The 16,983-nt window shown below is 51.5% G+C and overlaps 7 protein-coding genes across 7 annotated transcripts, besides 18 other annotated features; all 7 read left to right on the top strand.

Moving 5' to 3' along the window:
- Nucleotides 1-16,983: part of a sequence feature (heterozygous, Esmeraldo-like haplotype) that runs on past the window's edge.
- Nucleotides 234-280: a sequence feature (AT_rich).
- Tc00.1047053510149.70 (hypothetical protein, conserved) lies at nt 1,208-3,034 on the top strand (the record flags this gene model as incomplete). The annotated part of the gene is made up of 1 exon (XM_808815.1): nt 1,208-3,034. One exon carries the CDS (start codon nt 1,208-1,210, stop codon nt 3,032-3,034), a length of 1,827 nt encoding a protein of 608 aa, XP_813908.1.
- Nucleotides 2,143-2,184: a microsatellite.
- Nucleotides 3,154-3,222: a sequence feature (T-rich).
- Nucleotides 3,246-3,271: a microsatellite.
- Nucleotides 3,290-3,320: a microsatellite.
- Nucleotides 3,374-3,416: a sequence feature (A-rich).
- Nucleotides 3,480-3,537: a sequence feature (GA-rich).
- Nucleotides 3,649-3,766: a sequence feature (T-rich).
- Nucleotides 3,798-4,316, top strand: Tc00.1047053510149.60 (hypothetical protein, conserved; the record flags this gene model as incomplete). The annotated part of the gene is made up of 1 exon (XM_808814.1): nt 3,798-4,316. One exon carries the CDS (start codon nt 3,798-3,800, stop codon nt 4,314-4,316), a length of 519 nt encoding a protein of 172 aa, XP_813907.1.
- Nucleotides 4,380-4,428: a microsatellite.
- Nucleotides 4,745-4,779: a microsatellite.
- Nucleotides 4,813-4,841: a microsatellite.
- Nucleotides 5,021-5,047: a sequence feature (AT_rich).
- Nucleotides 5,141-5,183: a microsatellite.
- Tc00.1047053510149.50 (DNA repair helicase and transcription factor protein, putative) lies at nt 5,326-8,103 on the top strand (the record flags this gene model as incomplete). Its single annotated transcript, XM_808813.1, has 1 exon — nt 5,326-8,103. The coding sequence occupies one exon, from the start codon at nt 5,326-5,328 to the stop codon at nt 8,101-8,103; it is 2,778 nt and encodes a 925-aa protein (XP_813906.1).
- Nucleotides 8,370-9,998, top strand: Tc00.1047053510149.40 (hypothetical protein, conserved; the record flags this gene model as incomplete). The annotated part of the gene is made up of 1 exon (XM_808812.1): nt 8,370-9,998. The coding sequence occupies one exon, from the start codon at nt 8,370-8,372 to the stop codon at nt 9,996-9,998; it is 1,629 nt and encodes a 542-aa protein (XP_813905.1).
- Nucleotides 10,121-10,167: a microsatellite.
- Nucleotides 10,176-12,488, top strand: Tc00.1047053510149.30 (hypothetical protein, conserved; the record flags this gene model as incomplete). The annotated part of the gene is made up of 1 exon (XM_808811.1): nt 10,176-12,488. The coding sequence occupies one exon, from the start codon at nt 10,176-10,178 to the stop codon at nt 12,486-12,488; it is 2,313 nt and encodes a 770-aa protein (XP_813904.1).
- Nucleotides 10,259-10,303: a microsatellite.
- Nucleotides 12,837-12,871: a microsatellite.
- On the top strand, nt 12,881-14,065 carry Tc00.1047053510149.20 (hypothetical protein, conserved; the record flags this gene model as incomplete). The annotated part of the gene is made up of 1 exon (XM_808810.1): nt 12,881-14,065. The coding sequence occupies one exon, from the start codon at nt 12,881-12,883 to the stop codon at nt 14,063-14,065; it is 1,185 nt and encodes a 394-aa protein (XP_813903.1).
- Nucleotides 15,215-15,297: a sequence feature (T-rich).
- Nucleotides 15,373-16,983, top strand: Tc00.1047053510149.9 (hypothetical protein, conserved; the record flags this gene model as incomplete). Its single annotated transcript, XM_808824.1, has 1 exon — nt 15,373-16,983. A coding segment is annotated over one exon (1,611 nt), but the record flags the coding sequence as incomplete, so codon positions are not given.

Here is a 16,983-nt window from a genome sequence, read left to right as displayed (position 1 = left end):
GAAGTAGGAAAGGTAAATACCCACACACGTCCGCATGCTGTAAGTCTCTTTGTTTTTGTGTCGGGGGGAGCCGCGCCGGGGGTTGACTGAAATAATTAAGGGTAACGGAAGGAAGAAACGTGCTGCGCCACCGGAGGGGGGAGAGTGGCTGGTACCTCCACTGAAAAAGAAAAAAAAGTAAACAAAAAAAAGAGTAAAAGAAGGATCCATCGAGAAATGGGGGTGGGAGGTGCAAATTTTTAATTTTTAATTTTTAATTTTTATTTTTTATTTTTTTTAAGTGTCATTTTGGCTTCGAAAGAAAGGAGAAAAAATGGGTTTGGTGGTGTGTGTGTGTGTGTGGGGCAACGGAAGCAAATAAAATCGGTGACGAAATAAGCCGCTAAAAACGACGGCGAGTAGTGGAGGAAGTGCATCGATGGAAAAAATGCGTGTATTGGTGATATTGTCACTGGGGAGTTTTTTTTATTGGGAAGGGAAAGGGGGGTGTGAATGAAAAGTAACAGATGTGGGCGTCCCGTACGACGTCTCCCGCGTGTGCGCCTTGGGGTTTTTGGCCTTTTGAACTGCGTGCCTGCTGCAAGGGGCGCATTGTTACCGTATTTTCTTTGTTTTTTATATATATTTGTTTGCCCGAACATATTTGAGGGCTCGCATGACGGTATGACGTGTCACTAGGCTTCATGGCGTTAGAACTGTTTCTCCCGACAAGATGGGGCAATTGGCCCTGGCGTAGCACGCTGAGACGGCCGGGGGGATTGTCAGGGGATCTTTTTTTTTGTGTGCGTCACATTCATTCTACCAGTCGAAGGCACGCATCGACCGCGGGAATAAAGGAACGGAGGAAGAACAGGAGAATTTCTTTCTGTTGGGTGCGGAGGGATGCGTGTTTGTGTTTCTGCGTGTGTACTGTTGGAACCACTCTTTTTTTGTTTTTTTTTCTCTTCTGCCTTTTCTTCTTTCAGTAGCAGCAGTGCGAGCACGACTGAGTGTTTCTGTTGCGGCGAGGACACAACGACACCCCCATCTGAATTGGCGCTTTGCCCCGTTCGTCTGTGGTGACGGGGGTCCTTTTTACCCGTTTTGGCCACCGGCGACTTTCAATTCGTGGACGAGCGGCACTCGATTTTGTTTCCTGTTTTTTATTTATTTGGTTCTTTTTTTCTCTGCGTGTGTTTGATTGAATTTATTCGTGGGCGTGGGCGGGATGACAAGAAGGTGGGATGCTTCTCCGGGCCCCGCTGTGCGCGTCACGGGCGACTCGACCCGAATGATTTCGTCGGATCTCTTATGCCCCTCGGAAGAGTCGGCCCAGCGACAACGCCGGTATGTTGCCCCGGGGCACGCCATCCCCGATGGTGCGGGACAAGTGGGCAGCCAAAACCAGCAACCGCATTTTTGTCAGAGTTGCCCTCGACCCGTAACGCAAAACTTGGCTCCGCCCGCCCCACACGTGGCGCCCAGCACTGGGCGACATCAAGATCCACCGCATGATCATCGCTCCCATTCTCGTGGAAATCATGGCGTGGAGGAGAACAGGAGGCATATATGCATTCGCATGTTTCTTCCGCCATCATTTCCGGATACAAACGCGCGCGGAGAAAAAAAGAACCGTGAGCTGCGTTCTTGGCGTGACTTACCGGCAAACCCTCTCAATGGACTTCCCGGGTTGGCAACCCAGGTGGTACCCGTAGATCGTGAGGAATGCAATTTTTACTGCGATGCCTGCCAGAAAGGGTTTTTTTCCCAAGAGCGATACGACGGGCATATGATGGACCATGTCTGGTGTACCATGCCAGGCTGCCGCTTTACCTGTCTAAAGGGCAAGGAGTGGAAGATGGAGATGCATATGGAGACGCTTCACAATCGTCCGGATGCACCCAATCTTGCGGACGTTGGAGCGTATCTGTCACAACGAAGGCAGCGTTTTCCCACACAAGATGCGGTGAAATCGAAGGTAGAGGAACTATTTTACAAGGCATCCAGGGGAGTTATCATTCCGGACGAACGTCGGCGGTGGCTGCGCCAGCATGGCGTCTTGGTGAAGAAAAATCCCCGAACAGAGGAGACATATATTGATTCGGATGCACTACGACGGCCCGCAAATGCCGCAACAAATAAAGCAGTTGAAGGACACCAGGGACAAAAAGAGCAACAACAACAACAACAACAGCAGCAGCAGCAGAACGACGAGGAAAGTGGAGAGAAGGAGGAGAACACGGAGATGAATGTTCCACCGGTTTCCATTAAAAACCCACATGAAGAGGGGATTACTGTAAATGAAAATCCCGCGATGGCAGCGCCAAACCCTTCAGCCCACGGCCGTCCAAAGCGGATTATTCCTCTTGGCCCAAACGGTACCCTGACACGAGGCCAGAAGGTGCAGCTTATCCGTGACAGATATCGTGATGCAAAGACCGTTCCTCGCTTCTACGTGTGTCACCGCTGTGGGGAGAAGGGCAACCATTGGGTTGACGAATGCCCCAAGAGGGACGACGAGAACTTTGGACGGCAAACCGTTTGGGGTGAGGAGCGTCTTGAGCCGGCACGGCAGAAACACCGCACGGAGGGCGAAAAGGAAGAAGAGAAAGCAAAAACAAAAAACATAAATGAGAATGAGGGACAAATGGAGGACATCCCTTCACCCCCAGGAGGTGGTGGGGGGAACACAAAAGGCAGCACGACAGCTTTTTGCGAGGGAAAGGACCTGGCGGAGGATGACGGGGCCTTGGAGCTTGTGGAGGATGACGCTGACCCGCCGGCCGAATCGTCTGCGAGGAGGGACGACGCCACGGGAGACTCAACAAACCCGACGACGGAGGTCAGCCGGATTTTGGCGCCTGTTGCCGCCGCCGCCCTAACGAAAAAAAAGGGGAAAGCACAACAGATGGGATCGTCACGATCCCGCACTCGGCCGCCCCCGCCACCCACACTGTATGAGCGTCTGGTGGAATCCCGAAAAGCGAATGAGCAGGGCCTTCTTCTTCAGGCCTTTCGTTTTTTTGTCATGCGTAGATTTTTTGAGCCGCTGTGAAACGACGCATGTCGCTTATGCTTCTAAGGATGACTGCAACGGCATCTACATGCCAAACAATTAATTATTACCACGTTGCCCGCCGGTGGAGGGTGTGGTGTGTACGCGCGCTTGAAGGGAAAAAAAGAAAAAGAAAAAAAAGAAGGAAATCAGACAAAAAAAAAAAAAAAAAAAAGAAAAGAAAAAAAGTAAGGAAAACGTAAATTGTGAGTCTGTCTATCTATCTATTTATCTATCACTCTCTCTCTCTCTCTCTATACATATATATATATATATATATATATATCCGTATGGATAGATACATTTTTTTTTTTGGTGCGGGCCGATTTCTAAACACTGTTTTCCTTTTTTTTTTTTTTTTTTCCTAATTTTCTTCTCTTCTGCATTTTCCGATGCGGTCGTTGTGGACATCGTCGGGGCGTCACTGCCCTTCTCACGCGGGAAGTCCTTCTTTTTTTTTTTTTTTTTTTCCTTGCATCCGGCCTTCCTTCATCTCCTTCTTTTTGTTTCCCCCCCGGCCCCCGCGCTTTTTCTTGGGTGCACGTGTGTGTCTGTTAGGAGGGGAGTTACAAGTCGTTGTTTTGCGGCCCATCGGACACGGCAGTCAGAAGGGCAAAAAGGAAAAAAAAAATAATAAATAATAAAATAAGTCAACGAAGGCAACAATCGCAAAAAAAGACAAACAAACACAAAAGAGAACAACAACCAAAAAGAGAAAGAAAAAACAAAGAACGGAGGTTATATCCAGCGCGTCACCACCGCCATGCCGACGGAAGTTGTAAACGCCACAAACGGTCCCTGTAGGACCGAGCTGATGGGGCAGCTCATCAGCAACTGTGGCTGCTCGACAGGCTCGGCATCAAGACCCTCGTCAGCCGTTAGCGCTGTGAACCGCCTTGTGGCGTTTGTTGACGCCGACAGCTCGGCATCAACGACGTGCAGCTCAGCAGATGCCGGTGCATCTGTTTTTCTTCCGCCGTCGACCCGCATATCCTTCGACTTCATTGGAGTGGTTGGAGTATCGAACGAGATGCTTGAGGAGCTGTACGATGCGTTTGATGTGAATCGACGCGGTGGCGTGGAGCGTTCTCTGATGCGTGAGATGATGAAATCCGGCTTCTCCAATTACGGTGCGCCTTGTGGCGATAAGGACATTGACCGGTTGTTTGAGCGCATTGTGCCGTACAGCGTCCGTCGCCGGAAGGAGGAGGGCAACGAGGATGAGGATTTGATGTCGTTCAATGAGTTCTGTGCTCTTTTCTTGTCGTGGCTGCGGCTGTGAGCCGGCTGTGGGCGTGCGTGGCCCGCAGGAGGAAGGCGGAAAACCGAAAGGAAGAAGAGAATGAAAAAAAACAAAAAAAACAAAAAACAAAACAAAACGAAAAAAAAAAAAATCACGACGGGTGGCTGCGGAGCGCAAAGTAAATGCACGTGCACCCAAACGAAAGAGGAGAGGAATAAGAATATGTAAGCAGGAAATTTGAAAGCGTGTGGGGTGTGTGTGGGTGTGTGTGAGGTGCACGGCGAGCTCACGTACGACTGCAGCGAGCTGAAGCAAAGAAGGGGGAGTTGGAGACGAATGGGCTGAACCCGGGAGGGAGAGAAAAAGAAGAAAAAAAAAAAAAAAGAGAGGGAGAGGCTCTCTGCGATGTAGAGTGATGAAAATAATGAAAATGTATTAAAAGAACGAGGAAAACGTCTTCTTAAAACACAAACAAACAAACAAACAGAAAAAAAAACAAGCAGGCGACTTCTCAGATGTATTGAAGTGACAAGTGATTATTATTATTATTATTATTATTATTATGCTTTTTCCTTACTTTTTTTTTTCTTTATTGACTGTTTTTTTGAAGTGCGGTGATATTTTTGTTCTCTTCTTGTCACGCCAGCTGTTTTGTTGGTCATTAGCATCCGCTTTTGATTCCTTTTTCTTTTTTTCTTTTTTACGCATTTTGTTTCCTGCAAGCAACAGCTGGTGGAAGTCCCAAATTTTTTTTTTTTTAATTATTTTTTCTTGTGTGTCTTGCTTTCCAAATGAAATTTTCTTGGAAAGTACTCTGACGGGAGTGCGCCTGTGCATGCTCTCTCGCCTTTCGTGAGTGAGTCTTCTTTTTTTTTTTTTTTTTTTTTCTTGTATTTTTGTTTCTTTGCGGTTGGCTGGTGAGCGCCCCACTTGTCTGTCCGTCGTGCATCTTTGCCTTTTCCTCCTTGTTGTTGTTTTGTTCTCCTCCTGTCGGGGCCGGAGGGGGCACTTCAAGGACGCCCAATTGGACTCTCAGGGCGGGAGCGATATGATTGTGGGAGCAAACGGGAGTCTCTTTGTGAACAACACCCACCCGGCGTACCCGCACCTTGTGGACTTTCTCACGTCATGCTGCGAGCCCGTGAGCCGCACGCTGCGCATGAGCGAGTACGTCATTTCTCCCTCGTCACTTTCCGCCGCGAGTGCTGAGGGGACGTACTCGACGGCGATGATACGGAACTTCATCCGGTATTTCCGTCTGGACGAGCAGCATCGGTTGCCGGTGGACTTGGCGAAGCTTTCGGCACTCGAGCGGCAGTTGGAGAACGGGGAGGACGTGGCGATGGGGACAACCCACGAGTCAGAGGAGTCACAGGGAAAAAAGCAGCAGAAACAAGAGGAGGATGAAGATGGACTTGGACCGAAAAGGGCGAAAAAGGAGAATGGCGAACGAGTCTCTCTAGTGAAGCAGGAGGCGACGGAGGAGACGGCAGCGCCAAGTCGCCGTTTTTTTTCACTTGTGAAGGGCGTGACAATTCAGCCGGAGCCGCTTATATCTCATGCCTTGTGCTTCCCTGATGCACTCCGTCCGTTGCCACCCGATCTTGAGCAGATGCTCTTGGAGGAGGAGAGATCGTCGCGTGTCCGCATTGTTCTTCAGCCACAACTGCGGTCTTTCCAACGGCAACAGCCCCAACATCATTCTCAAGGACAGATACATCATGAGGATGAGGGGAGGCTTGTGTACTTCCTTGTGAGCCAAGACCGGCAGCAAATGGAGTTTCTTGTTAGCCGCCTTCAAGAGTTTTTGGTGCCAGTCTCCCTTCATGGCGTGATGCGGTGGGTGCTCTCGGACGTGGACCGCGGCGTGGAGGAGAAAAGTGTAGTGGAGAGCGGCAGGGCAAAGACGCTCCGCAGACTTTTTGACACCCCGTCAGTGTCATTTGCGTCGGCGATGGATGACGTTGGGAGTTGTGCCACCGCTGCCGCCAACAGTACGGGAAGGAAGTATTCTCGCGTGGTATACAAAAGCCAAGTAAAAGACGGAAGACTGCGCAATGTGAGGGAACGACTTTTCAAGGAACTTGGGGTGCGTGCGGATCTGTTCTACGACTATGTTCAGGATGGAACACTCGACGTGCGGGACTTGGCGCTCGCTGAACACGTGCGTTTGCGCCCGTACCAAGTAGCATCATTGGAGCGCTTTCGTTGCGGCAATAAGGCCCATCAAGGGGTGATTGTGCTGCCGTGTGGGGCAGGGAAAACGCTCACAGGTATTGGCGCAGCAACGATTCTGAAGAAGCGGACAATTGTCATGTGTATAAATGTTATCTCCGTCCTGCAGTGGCAGCGAGAGTTTTTTCGCTGGACGGATTTGTCCGAGGATCAGGTGACGGTGTGTATTTCCGACAAAAAACAAATGCCTGGGGATGTTTTTATCACGACGTACAGCATGCTTGTTGCGAAGCGCCCCACTGCCCCGGAACAGGAGCAAGGCGAAGATGCGAGGCTGACTAGCCGCATCCTTGCGAGCGTTGAAGAGCAGGCGTGGGGACTGTTACTGCTGGACGAGGTGCACGCCGCTCTCGCCCACCACTTCCAGGAGGTGCTCAACAAAGTCAAGTACAAGTGCGTGGTGGGTCTCAGTGCGACGCTTCTGCGGGAGGACGACAAGATTGGCGATTTGCGGCACCTCGTAGGGCCAAAATTGTACGAGGCCAACTGGCTAGAGCTTACCCGGGCTGGTTTTCTTGCCCGGGTTGAATGCGCTGAGGTGCAGTGTCCGCTTCCCTTGCCTTTCTTCAGGGAGTATCTGGACAGCCAGGCGGAGGAGGACCCATTCGCGCGCCGCGGGACATCATCACTCGCGCGTGCCGTGGTCTGCTTCAATCCGTACAAGCTTTGGTGCACGCAGGCCCTTTTAGAGTTCCACCGCAACCGTTCCCCCCCAGACAAAGTCATTATTTTTTGCGATGACTTGGAGGGGGTGCAGTACTACGCACGACACCTTAACGTTCCTTTTATGGATGGGAAAACCACGGAGGTTGAGCGTGAGAACCTTCTACAGTACTTCCAGCACTCCAACGACATTAATGCAATCATTTTATCCCGCGTTGGTGATGTTGCGTTGGATATTCCATGCGCATCCGTGATCATCCAGGTCTCTGGACTAGGTGCTTCGCGTCGCCAAGAGGCACAGCGACTGGGTCGTATCCTGCGTCCCAAGCCACCTTCACTGGACAACACCTGCTCCTACTTCTACACACTTGTTTCTCAGGATACACATGAGGTGCAGCAGAGCTATGGGCGACAAAGTTGGCTGCGCGATCAAGGCTTTGCGTATCGTGTATTGCAATGTGATTCCCTATTGAAGGAATTGCGGCGTACCGGAGGGAAACCCTGTTGTGTGGGACATCCACAATGGTGGTACGAGACATTAGAGCGGAAATTGCCGTCCGCAGTGGCGGCTAAAGGGAGCATCTGGCTTCCCTTCTCACAGGAGGCCTCACGCCGCATGCATCGTTTCTTTGTGAACGGAAGAGAAGTCTGCGAACTGGATTCTACTGTACTTAATGACACACCACGGACGGCGGAGTTGGCGGTTAGTGGCTTAGGTGAAAAATGGATAGTGCGATTCAGTGCTTCCAATGCCCCAGAGACGTTTGGCACTGTACAGATGGCTGAGGACAACCCAACCCTGGTACGCCGTATCTGCTACGGCCCATTGGACGCGGCGCACGACTGTCTTAAAGGGGAGGAGGAGTGCATTCAATACATTCTGGGACAAATGCGCTATCGTATCAAGAGACGATCAAATCCGCGATGAGAAAGTGAGGGTTGGGTGGGTGGGACATGTCTGTCATGCTTGAGGGGTTATTAAGAGGTTTTTTTTTTTTTTTTGAAGGTCCGCTCTGCGTTTTTAAATTTCCCTTGTTGCATGTATGCGTGGACAGGCAAACACTTCTTTTTTTTTTTTCTGTCATTTCCTGTAGGCCTTTTGCCACCCCGTCCCCTTTCTTCTGCTTTAGTTGCCAATTTGGTAGGCCGCCGCCGTCATCTTTTATGCGCACCATACCCTTTCCTCCTGTTTAAATGCTTCCAACAGTTACACTCAAATGTGACGCGTTTATTTATTTATTTTTTGAATCTTTGTTTGACTTTTTTTTGCAAGCCGAAGGCCTTTATTCCTCTTCCCTTTCTCTTGTTTGTTTTTATTTTCACAGTCACAGCGAGAGCGTCTGTGGGAAAATTTTGCCGATTTTCGTGGAAGCAGCAGCATCGGTGGCAATGGGGAGAAGAGCACGTGATCAAAATTGTGAGATTTCCGCCAGTGTCAGCCGTGTCGAGGGCACGATAGGCATCAGCAGTGAATTTGTGGAAACAGACAGTCGGAATGGGGGGCTTCCAGGGAAGGAGATGGACTTACAGCGTCGCACGCGAAAATTGCGGGATGAGGAAGCAGTAAGTGCCTTCACGACGCCCAAGGAAGGGAAATTAGCGACCGCGGGGGAGTGCAAGCAAAGAAATAAGCAATCTAATAGTAACAGACCGCAGGGGCGGCAGCGTCCAGGGCCGGGGATTCGTAGTATGGGTGATGAAGGCGCCGGCGCTGGTGGCAGCATCGACAATTTTAGTGGTGATGCTACAGCAGGTGATAGAAAAGTAAATAGACCCACCCGCAAAGGCTCAGACGCGGGCACGCAACGTTCCTCCATTTTCCACTCGCTTGCTTTTTTGGGGGCGCGAATGGACTGCAAGCAGAAGGATGTTATTGCCGCCGATGGTGGTGGTGGTGTGGAGGGGGGCGAGAACGGCGGAAATCAACCCAATTCGGTTTCTCCTGGCACAACGCAGCCTGATTGTTTATTTGATGACGCGATTGAAGGGGAGTCGAGTGTACAAGAAGAAAATGGGCTGATGGGCGAGGAGTTCTTGCGAATTATTCAGTCACCGCAGATGCGTGGGTTGGGTGGGGAGCTGCAGGCAGAGGCCGCGCGCCGTGCTCGACGGGAGAAGGTGCAGGCAGCGGAGAATCGTCAGCAGCGATCATTGAGACGGCTCCAGCTCGTGGAGGAGATGTTTGCAAAGGCGCTCGAGCGTCGCATGAAGGCCATGCAGAGAATTGCGGCCGATCCACCGGCCGATCGTCTGATTGGCAACCATGCAATGCAACACATTCCTGTATCGATGCTGCCAGGTGAGTTGAGGCGGACCGCACTGGCGTTCATGGACGGTGTCACGAGGGACGTGAATAGCACCGCCGGCACTGTTCCTTTTGCCGCGGACAAAAACGAGATATCCCGGAAGAAATTCTTCCTCACGGATGTTGACGAGGCTGCGGCGGAGGAGCAGAAAAAGGAGCCCACCGACGCAATTAATGCGGGGGTTGGATTGCAGCAGACAGAGGAGGAGAAGACGAACTTTCCGAACCTCAATGGGATGGAAGAGGAGGAACTTCTCCGAAAGTGGCGTGAGTTGGGTTATACTGCCGTGTACCTGCCGGCGACGGGGAGGTTGGTTTATCCGGGCGAGAGTTCTGTTAGAAATCGAAGCTCCAAGAAACCGTATGTGCCCGACAGATGGATGTCAAGGCAACCATTACCACCAGTTCATCTAGTGCAGAGAAAACTACCGCCCGAATTTATTTTGCTACATGGAGGGACGAAATCCGTTGGAAGACGCCGGCCGCTGCCAGTTGTCTGCCGTTCTGGCAAGAATTAGAGCTCAGGCGTACATGTCACTGGTCTTTATGTGAATATTTCTGCTTGTCTGTATATATATGTTGAATTTGAGCTGTAGTGCTTTGGTGTTGTGCTTTTTTCCTTTTTTTGCATTCTCCTTTTTATATCTATATAAACCTACACCTATATATATATATGTATACATATATTCTCAAACATGTCTATTTATTCATTAATCCGTTTGTGTTTTGAATGGCAAGAACTTTCACTTTTTTTTTTTTCTTCTTGTTGCTTTGCTTCTTTATTTTTATTTTTATTTTTTATTTTTATTTATTTATTTATTTTAGGTGTTTTGGCTCGTACACTTGGAAACAGGCTTGTGTGGGTTGTTTTCTTACGTGCTGCAGTCATGCGGGCGATGATCCCACCGGATCTACGCGCTCTGGCGCGTGTGCTGAACGATGTCGACAGCATGCAGGTTTCCGAGCTCTTTACGCCTGTTGGCCCCAATCTGCCCGTGCATGAACTTGAAATGCTGCTGGAGGAGATCAACGGTGCCCCTCTTTCCGCGAAGGAATTTCGTCAGTTTCAGATGGCCATCATGGAGGAAAGGCATCACTTGCGTGGTGTGGATCTGACGACTGTGGCAGAGTCCCAGGTGGGCTCTGCGCTCTCTCTCACCTCGCGTCTGGATGCCACCTGCACGGAGGCGAAAGTTCCACTGGCACATGTATTTCCTCAAATGAAGGAGGCGCACAACTTTTTTCTTGGCATTACGTCCTTCAAGTGCTCCGTGAAGCAAGCCCCTGTGTTTTACCGCCTTTCCGGCGCATTGTGTTCCCTGCTGCTTTGCGCACTGGAAGAGCTGCAGCGTTACATGGATGAAATGGCGCCCTCGACTTCGAAGGGTGGTGGATCAAAATTACGAGCCGAAGGCCAGAAGTACTTGGAGGGTGGAGGGGAGGAGGACACGATGCCGTGGTTAAATGAGGGGGCGCATCTCCCTGCTGAGTTGGAATGTATCCTTGCGGATATCGATGGCGGTGTCGGTTTTCACTTGGCGCATCTGCGCTGGTACTTGGAGGTGTCTCAGCAAAACACCTACTTTGACTCAGGCGCGTATTTGGGGGATGTTTCCGTACGGAAGATTTGGAATGCATATGTGGGGAAAGAGAAACCGGCGTGTTTTGCAGACACCTTTTCCCCTGCGCTTCAGTTCTTTCCGGAATGGTCCCGTGTGGCCATTATGAAGGTGGTGAACTACAGGGAATGCGGTGTAGTCTCCCTCTATACCCTGAAACGCCTTCTGAGCGTGTGGGGTCCTTTTCTCCTTCTGGATCGCAACATGAGGGACGTCATGCAGGTTGGGCTGTTTGAACTTGAGCATTCGTTGGAGTATCACAAAAAGGCGTTTGCACGTCGAGCGGATGCGCAGGAGGGGGACTGCCTGGCAACGCTCACGGACATCCCAGGCGAGGTTGTGGCACTCGTCCTTCGACGCCAGTCGAAAAAACAGGCACGCGCTGATGGTGAGAATGGCCTGGCGACGCGGACGATACGATTCACCCAAGAAACCGGTGCGTGGGTGGCAAAGGGACTGTCGGGGGCGGAGTACGAAACCGTCTACGACGCGTTTTGTGCCTTCCCAGAGTTGTTCCGTCGGCCGTGTGGGAAATGCTACCAACTCGAGGAGAGTTCAGAGGGAGATGTCCAGTGGGGTGAATTCAGCGGTGCCGTGACAAACACCGCCTCGGGCCTGAACCGCGCCTGTTTTCGAAACAATAGTCGTTATGTGAAGACCCTTTTGGAGCGGGGGTCTGCCTTGGTGGTGAACAGCGCATCGTCGGATCCGGCGATATCAACGCAGTTTGCATGGACACCGTTGTTATGTGCTGTGAACAATCCCAACAGTGACCCCGGGGATGTTGTACGGATGCTGCTGGAGGCTGGCGCGGATGCGGAATTGTGCGACGATGCGCAATGTACGGCGTTGTACTATGCCATCTGCAACGGCTACGTGGATGCCGCCCGCGTGCTGCTGGAGCACTTGCCGCAACTTTGCACATCTCGTTCGTCTGTGCCGTTACTCGTTGCTCTTGGGGCGCATCATTTTCACGCGCGCGAGAGTGACATCCGTCGTCTCTGCGATTACATTCCATCGGTTGACATGCTACGAGTACTTCTGCCGTACCAAACAAGTCTGCCTCTTCTGCGTCTTTGCGTTGAGATCATCAGGGGCAAACTCCGCGGCGAGGAGCGTTTGCGGCAGCCAACCGATGACACTTCCATTTGGTGCCCCGACGGTGAGTTGGAGCTTCGGACGCCAGAAGAAGAAAAGTTCCTCTTGGACATCATTGCGCACAACAGCAGGCTTTGCCAGCAGTTTCGCGAGGACGTCTCGTCTGCCGCACGGCTTTTGTACAACCACTGCTACTTTCTCTCATGCAGGGAGGCCTTCAATCAGAACCCGGTGGACGACCAGGCTTCTTCACAATGTGTGGAAAGCGCACCCGCACAAAAAAGCAGTTGAGGAAAGAAAAAAAACAAAAAGGACGGGTGGGTGAAATGGCGTCGCCTTTTTCATCCGTGTGCGATATGCGGGTTGAGGCAAGCAATGAAGATGAGAACAAAGAAGTTGTCGGTTCTCGGAGACGCATGTAAATTTTTGTTTTTTTTTTGGCCCTCTCATTTGTTATTGCGACGGGAGCCAAATAAGTCGTATGTGAAGAGGCGGATTTTCAAGCGTGTTCGTGTTCGTGTGCGTGCAGGACTCATTGCTGTTTTTAGCCGTAGTGCACTGCAATTCTGCACCCATTCTTTCCTTTTTGGTTGTTTTTACTTAATGTTATTCCGTCGTTCATTTATTTATTTTTCCTGCTTTTCTTTTTTTTTTTTTTTTTTTTTTTCTTTTTTAATTACGTGATGTCGGTTTTTTCTTTTCGCACTGGAGCAGGTGCCAAAAGAGGGATGCCGCACCACACGAAGCGGGCCATGGCGCATAGGATGGCCAATAAGGAGCGCATAGCGTGTCAACACGGGCAGCGTTTGGCCGCAGCGCAGCGTAGTAAAAATAAGCAGAAGTCGCATGCGCAAAATGGGCAGTCTCTAGGCCGTGTGCCGTACGTCAGCATCTACGACGAGGCGGATCCGTTGGACCGGCAGCTGTTTGACTACATCATTGTTGTGGATGTCGAGGCGACCTGTGAGAGCAACAATGACAACTATCATCACGAAATCATCGAGTTCCCTGGGGTCCTAATTGACGTGCGCCGCGGCATCGTGGACACACGACGCTCTTTTCGCTCGTACGTGAAGCCGTGGCGCAATCCTGTGCTCTCAGAATTCTGCAAAAAATTGACCGGCATCTCGCAGGAGGACGTTGATAACGCGCCCGGCCTTCCGGAGGTGGTGAAGGCCTTTGAGCGATGGTACCGTGAGACGATCCCTATTGGGGCCAAAGTTGCATTTGCCGCGGACGGCCCATGGGACTTCAAGAACTTCATTTACGAGCACTCCATCCTGCGTGATCACGTCAGTTTTCCCGGCATCTTCTACGAATACCTCGACATTCGCACGACGTTCGCCCACCACTTCAATCGTGGCGCGCCGATCAAGTTGGACGCCATGCTGCGGCGGATGCGGCTGCGGTTTGAGGGCCGCCCCCACTGCGGCTTTGACGATGCAGTAAACATTGCACGACTGGCTGTGGCAATGATGAGGGCCGGCTGCATCTTCGACTTTCTCATCGTCATTCCCATGGACGACGACTACCACTACCACCTAGACACATATCCGCTCTACCGCCGCGAGGAGGGCAGCGGCAGACTGGACCCCGACGTCGTTGACGACATTGCCAAGAGCTGCTACGGCTTAGAGTATTTTCGATTTGGTGAGCGGCATAAAGCGGAAGTGCTTCGGTACCGCAAGGAGCATCCCTATGAATTCCGTGGTGTGGCCTTGAAGCAAATTGGAGAACGGTTAAATCGAGGTAGGCTTGCAATTCGTTGTCGCTTGGTGGCTCTGTGCATCCTCCTGATTGTCGCCGCCGTGATGCTGCTTATTCTGGTGTCCACGAGGATACTGCGTTGGCGGGGACGGCTGCAGTAAATCGGTGCATCAAAAAAAAAAAAAAAACAAGAGTGCATGTGTTTCTCGCCATTTGGGTGCCGGGGTGTGGCGCGGGATGCTCCGCAATGCATCGTTGGCTGAGCTTGTTTGGGCTTTTACGTGTAACATTCATGAGACACACGAAAATAAACGCATGCACAAATTCCCCCCCCCCCCCACTTTGTTGTCTCCTGCCGCTCGGGCGGGGGATGTGTTGAGGGTACGTTGCAAGAGACGATTTTAAAAGAAAAAAAAAGATAGATAAAATCATTACTAAAGACCGATGTGTGTCTGTGTGTGCGGGCATGCATGCACTCTTCCATGTATGCCCATTTACTGGATTGTCTCCTGTTTATTGCAGGATGTGCCTGCTAAGTTTTTTGGATGACTTCACTTCTCTGCCCCTTTTTTGTTTCTCGCCCTCCCACTCGCACCGCCGCTCCTGGCAGGAATAGGAGGCTAGCAGGAAGCGGCATCAAAAAAGGGAGTGAGGGGCTCCGGTCGACGGCGGCGACAGGAAGAAGAATACAAAGCACAAGTGTGCGTCATACACACTCACACAGAAGCAGACACAAATTGATCAATAATTACACACAAGGAGAGAGAAGGGGACTGCGGCGGAGTGACTGTGTGAGCGAAGGAGGCGCAGCGATACATTCGCTCAGTCAGAGGATTTAAATAGCCACACCGTACACACATAAAAAAAGGTTGGGAAAAGCGGCTCACGCCCCACACGGACACACTCAGCGGCGTGCAAATTCATTCATTCATACTTGTGTACCCTTACATTGGGTGGGCGTGTAGGGTGTCATACGCAGTGGAACCACAATACGACGCCTCGCTCTTTTTAATTGATTGTTTGGCCTGCTGCTGTGACTGTTGTTGTGGGTGGCGGTGGTGGTCTTCTCTTTGCTCGGGTAAACACTCGCGCTCGAAGCCACCTTTCTCCTCTCCACTGGCGAGTAACGCGTGGGCGAAGAGGCGTGGCTCACGGACTCCCCACCGACGTAATTTGCACGCGAAATTGTGACGCCCACACGCACGCTCGTAGAAGCGCGGCGGCGCAGAAGTAAGCGAGAGCAAAATTGCGTGTCTTTTGGGGTGGCGAGGAAACAACAACCATAACGGAAAAGAAAGGACGATTTGAGCAAAGAAGACAAAACAAGCAAGAAACGGAGATTAAAAACAAAACAAAACGAAGAAGAGAAACGTGAGACAAAACAACAACAAAAATTGGGAGGCGTCAGCGCTTGACACGTGTGGAAATCATAGAAGAGGCAAAGACAGGGGGCGGAGCAGTTTGGACAATGAGCGCTGAGAACGTAGACCACCAAACGCCATCGCCGCGGGGTGAGATGGCGGACACGCTCAATACAAGCAACTCTGAGCAGACAGCGCTGCTGGATGGCGACCACTCAGACGGATTGTCGAAGCCCCACCTGTCGCCACTGTGCCATACGGAGGCCGGGGGCTCGTGGTGGAAGTCACCAGGCAAGGCAGAAGGACGGACACCCGCTCGCATAATGCGTCATGGCAGCCGGCGCCACGGCTTGAGGGATAATGCGAATTCCAAATTAGAAAAGTTCCGCATGGCACGATCCCTGGCCATCCAGTGGCTCTCTTTGTTGATGCAAAACCCACCAGACGCCGCCACAATTCAGGCGTACCGAAATATGAAGCTGCAGCATCGGCAACAGCAGGAAAAGCAAGGTAGAGAACACGCAGAACCAAGCAGCACTGAGGGAGGTTTAGCAAAGGGAACTTCATTCGCGGAGGTTGTGAGAAGAGGTTTTCCATTCTCTTCTTCTTGTGGTTCGTCAGCTGCTTCCGACGCTGTTGTTCTTGTTGACGCTACTTCAGATATTGGCACCCAACATGATGGGAATGTTGGCTCGAGTAGAATTCAGCCCTCTGCGGAGACATTTGAGCTTGTCCCAGAAGATGAAAAGTCTGTTTCAGAGCTTATCCGAGTGCTACGAGAGATTGCTTTAACGGGTGCCTCGCTGGGAAACATCTCACTCGAGAAGGAGGGAACTGCAACGAATGGTGTGAGTTCTTCATCCACCGCCATGGGGTGCAGCGGGGCGGGCACTGGTGTGGACAGGGTGGAAGGCGGCAGTAGCCGTGTCAGTAACGGTAGTGGTAGTAGTGGCAGCAACGGCACCAAGAGTTGTAACCGTGTCACGCATCGGCGCAATGCGGAGGGCCAATGGGAGGATATTAAGCTGTATTTCAGTACTGTGCACCGGTTGGTGCAGAATCGCGAGGAATTGACGTTTGTATTGGACACTGTTTTGGGCACTGGCTGGTGCGTGGATGTCGAGAGGTCACCAAAGGACTTGGAGTCATCCTGCAGTGCCGGCGTGACGTTGCCGCTGTCGCAGGCGGCGATATCGGGCATCGAGTCACCGCGAGCGCCGTCATTTTCGGACAGGGCAACAGAACACAAACCGAAGCAGCAGGGGGAGGCGGACGAGGAACACCAGCAAATGGTGGTTATAGACAACGTGAAGGTTCACAGCACACTCAATCACAAGGCGGTTCCTTTTGAGTCACGTCTTCATTCAATTTTGGCGAGTCCTCCACTGAGTGCGACCCCGTACTACTTTTCTGGTAGATCCGCATCAACGCCGGCGGCCGATCCTCACACAAACTCCCCCGTTTCCTTTTCAACACCGCCTTTGCATCAGTGCGGCGGCGTTGCCATGGAATTGGCAAGTTCAGCCATGCCGTCGGCATCTACGACAGTATCAAATGGCACGACACCTCCAGCTGGGCCCTCTCTGCTTTCTTCCAACACGGCATTCAAACTGGAATCCCGGGAAGATATGATTCGACGTCGTACGGCAGCCGCAGCCGCGCCGCGGCAAACTATGCGCATACCACTTCTGGAAATACTATGCAACCGCTCACGTGTC

The sequence above is a fragment of the Trypanosoma cruzi genome, genomic scaffold (assembly GCF_000209065.1).
Source record: "Trypanosoma cruzi strain CL Brener 1047053516649 genomic scaffold, whole genome shotgun sequence".
Classification (NCBI taxonomy): domain Eukaryota; phylum Euglenozoa; class Kinetoplastea; order Trypanosomatida; family Trypanosomatidae; genus Trypanosoma; species Trypanosoma cruzi.
This window is presented reverse-complemented; position numbering and strand designations above follow the sequence as displayed.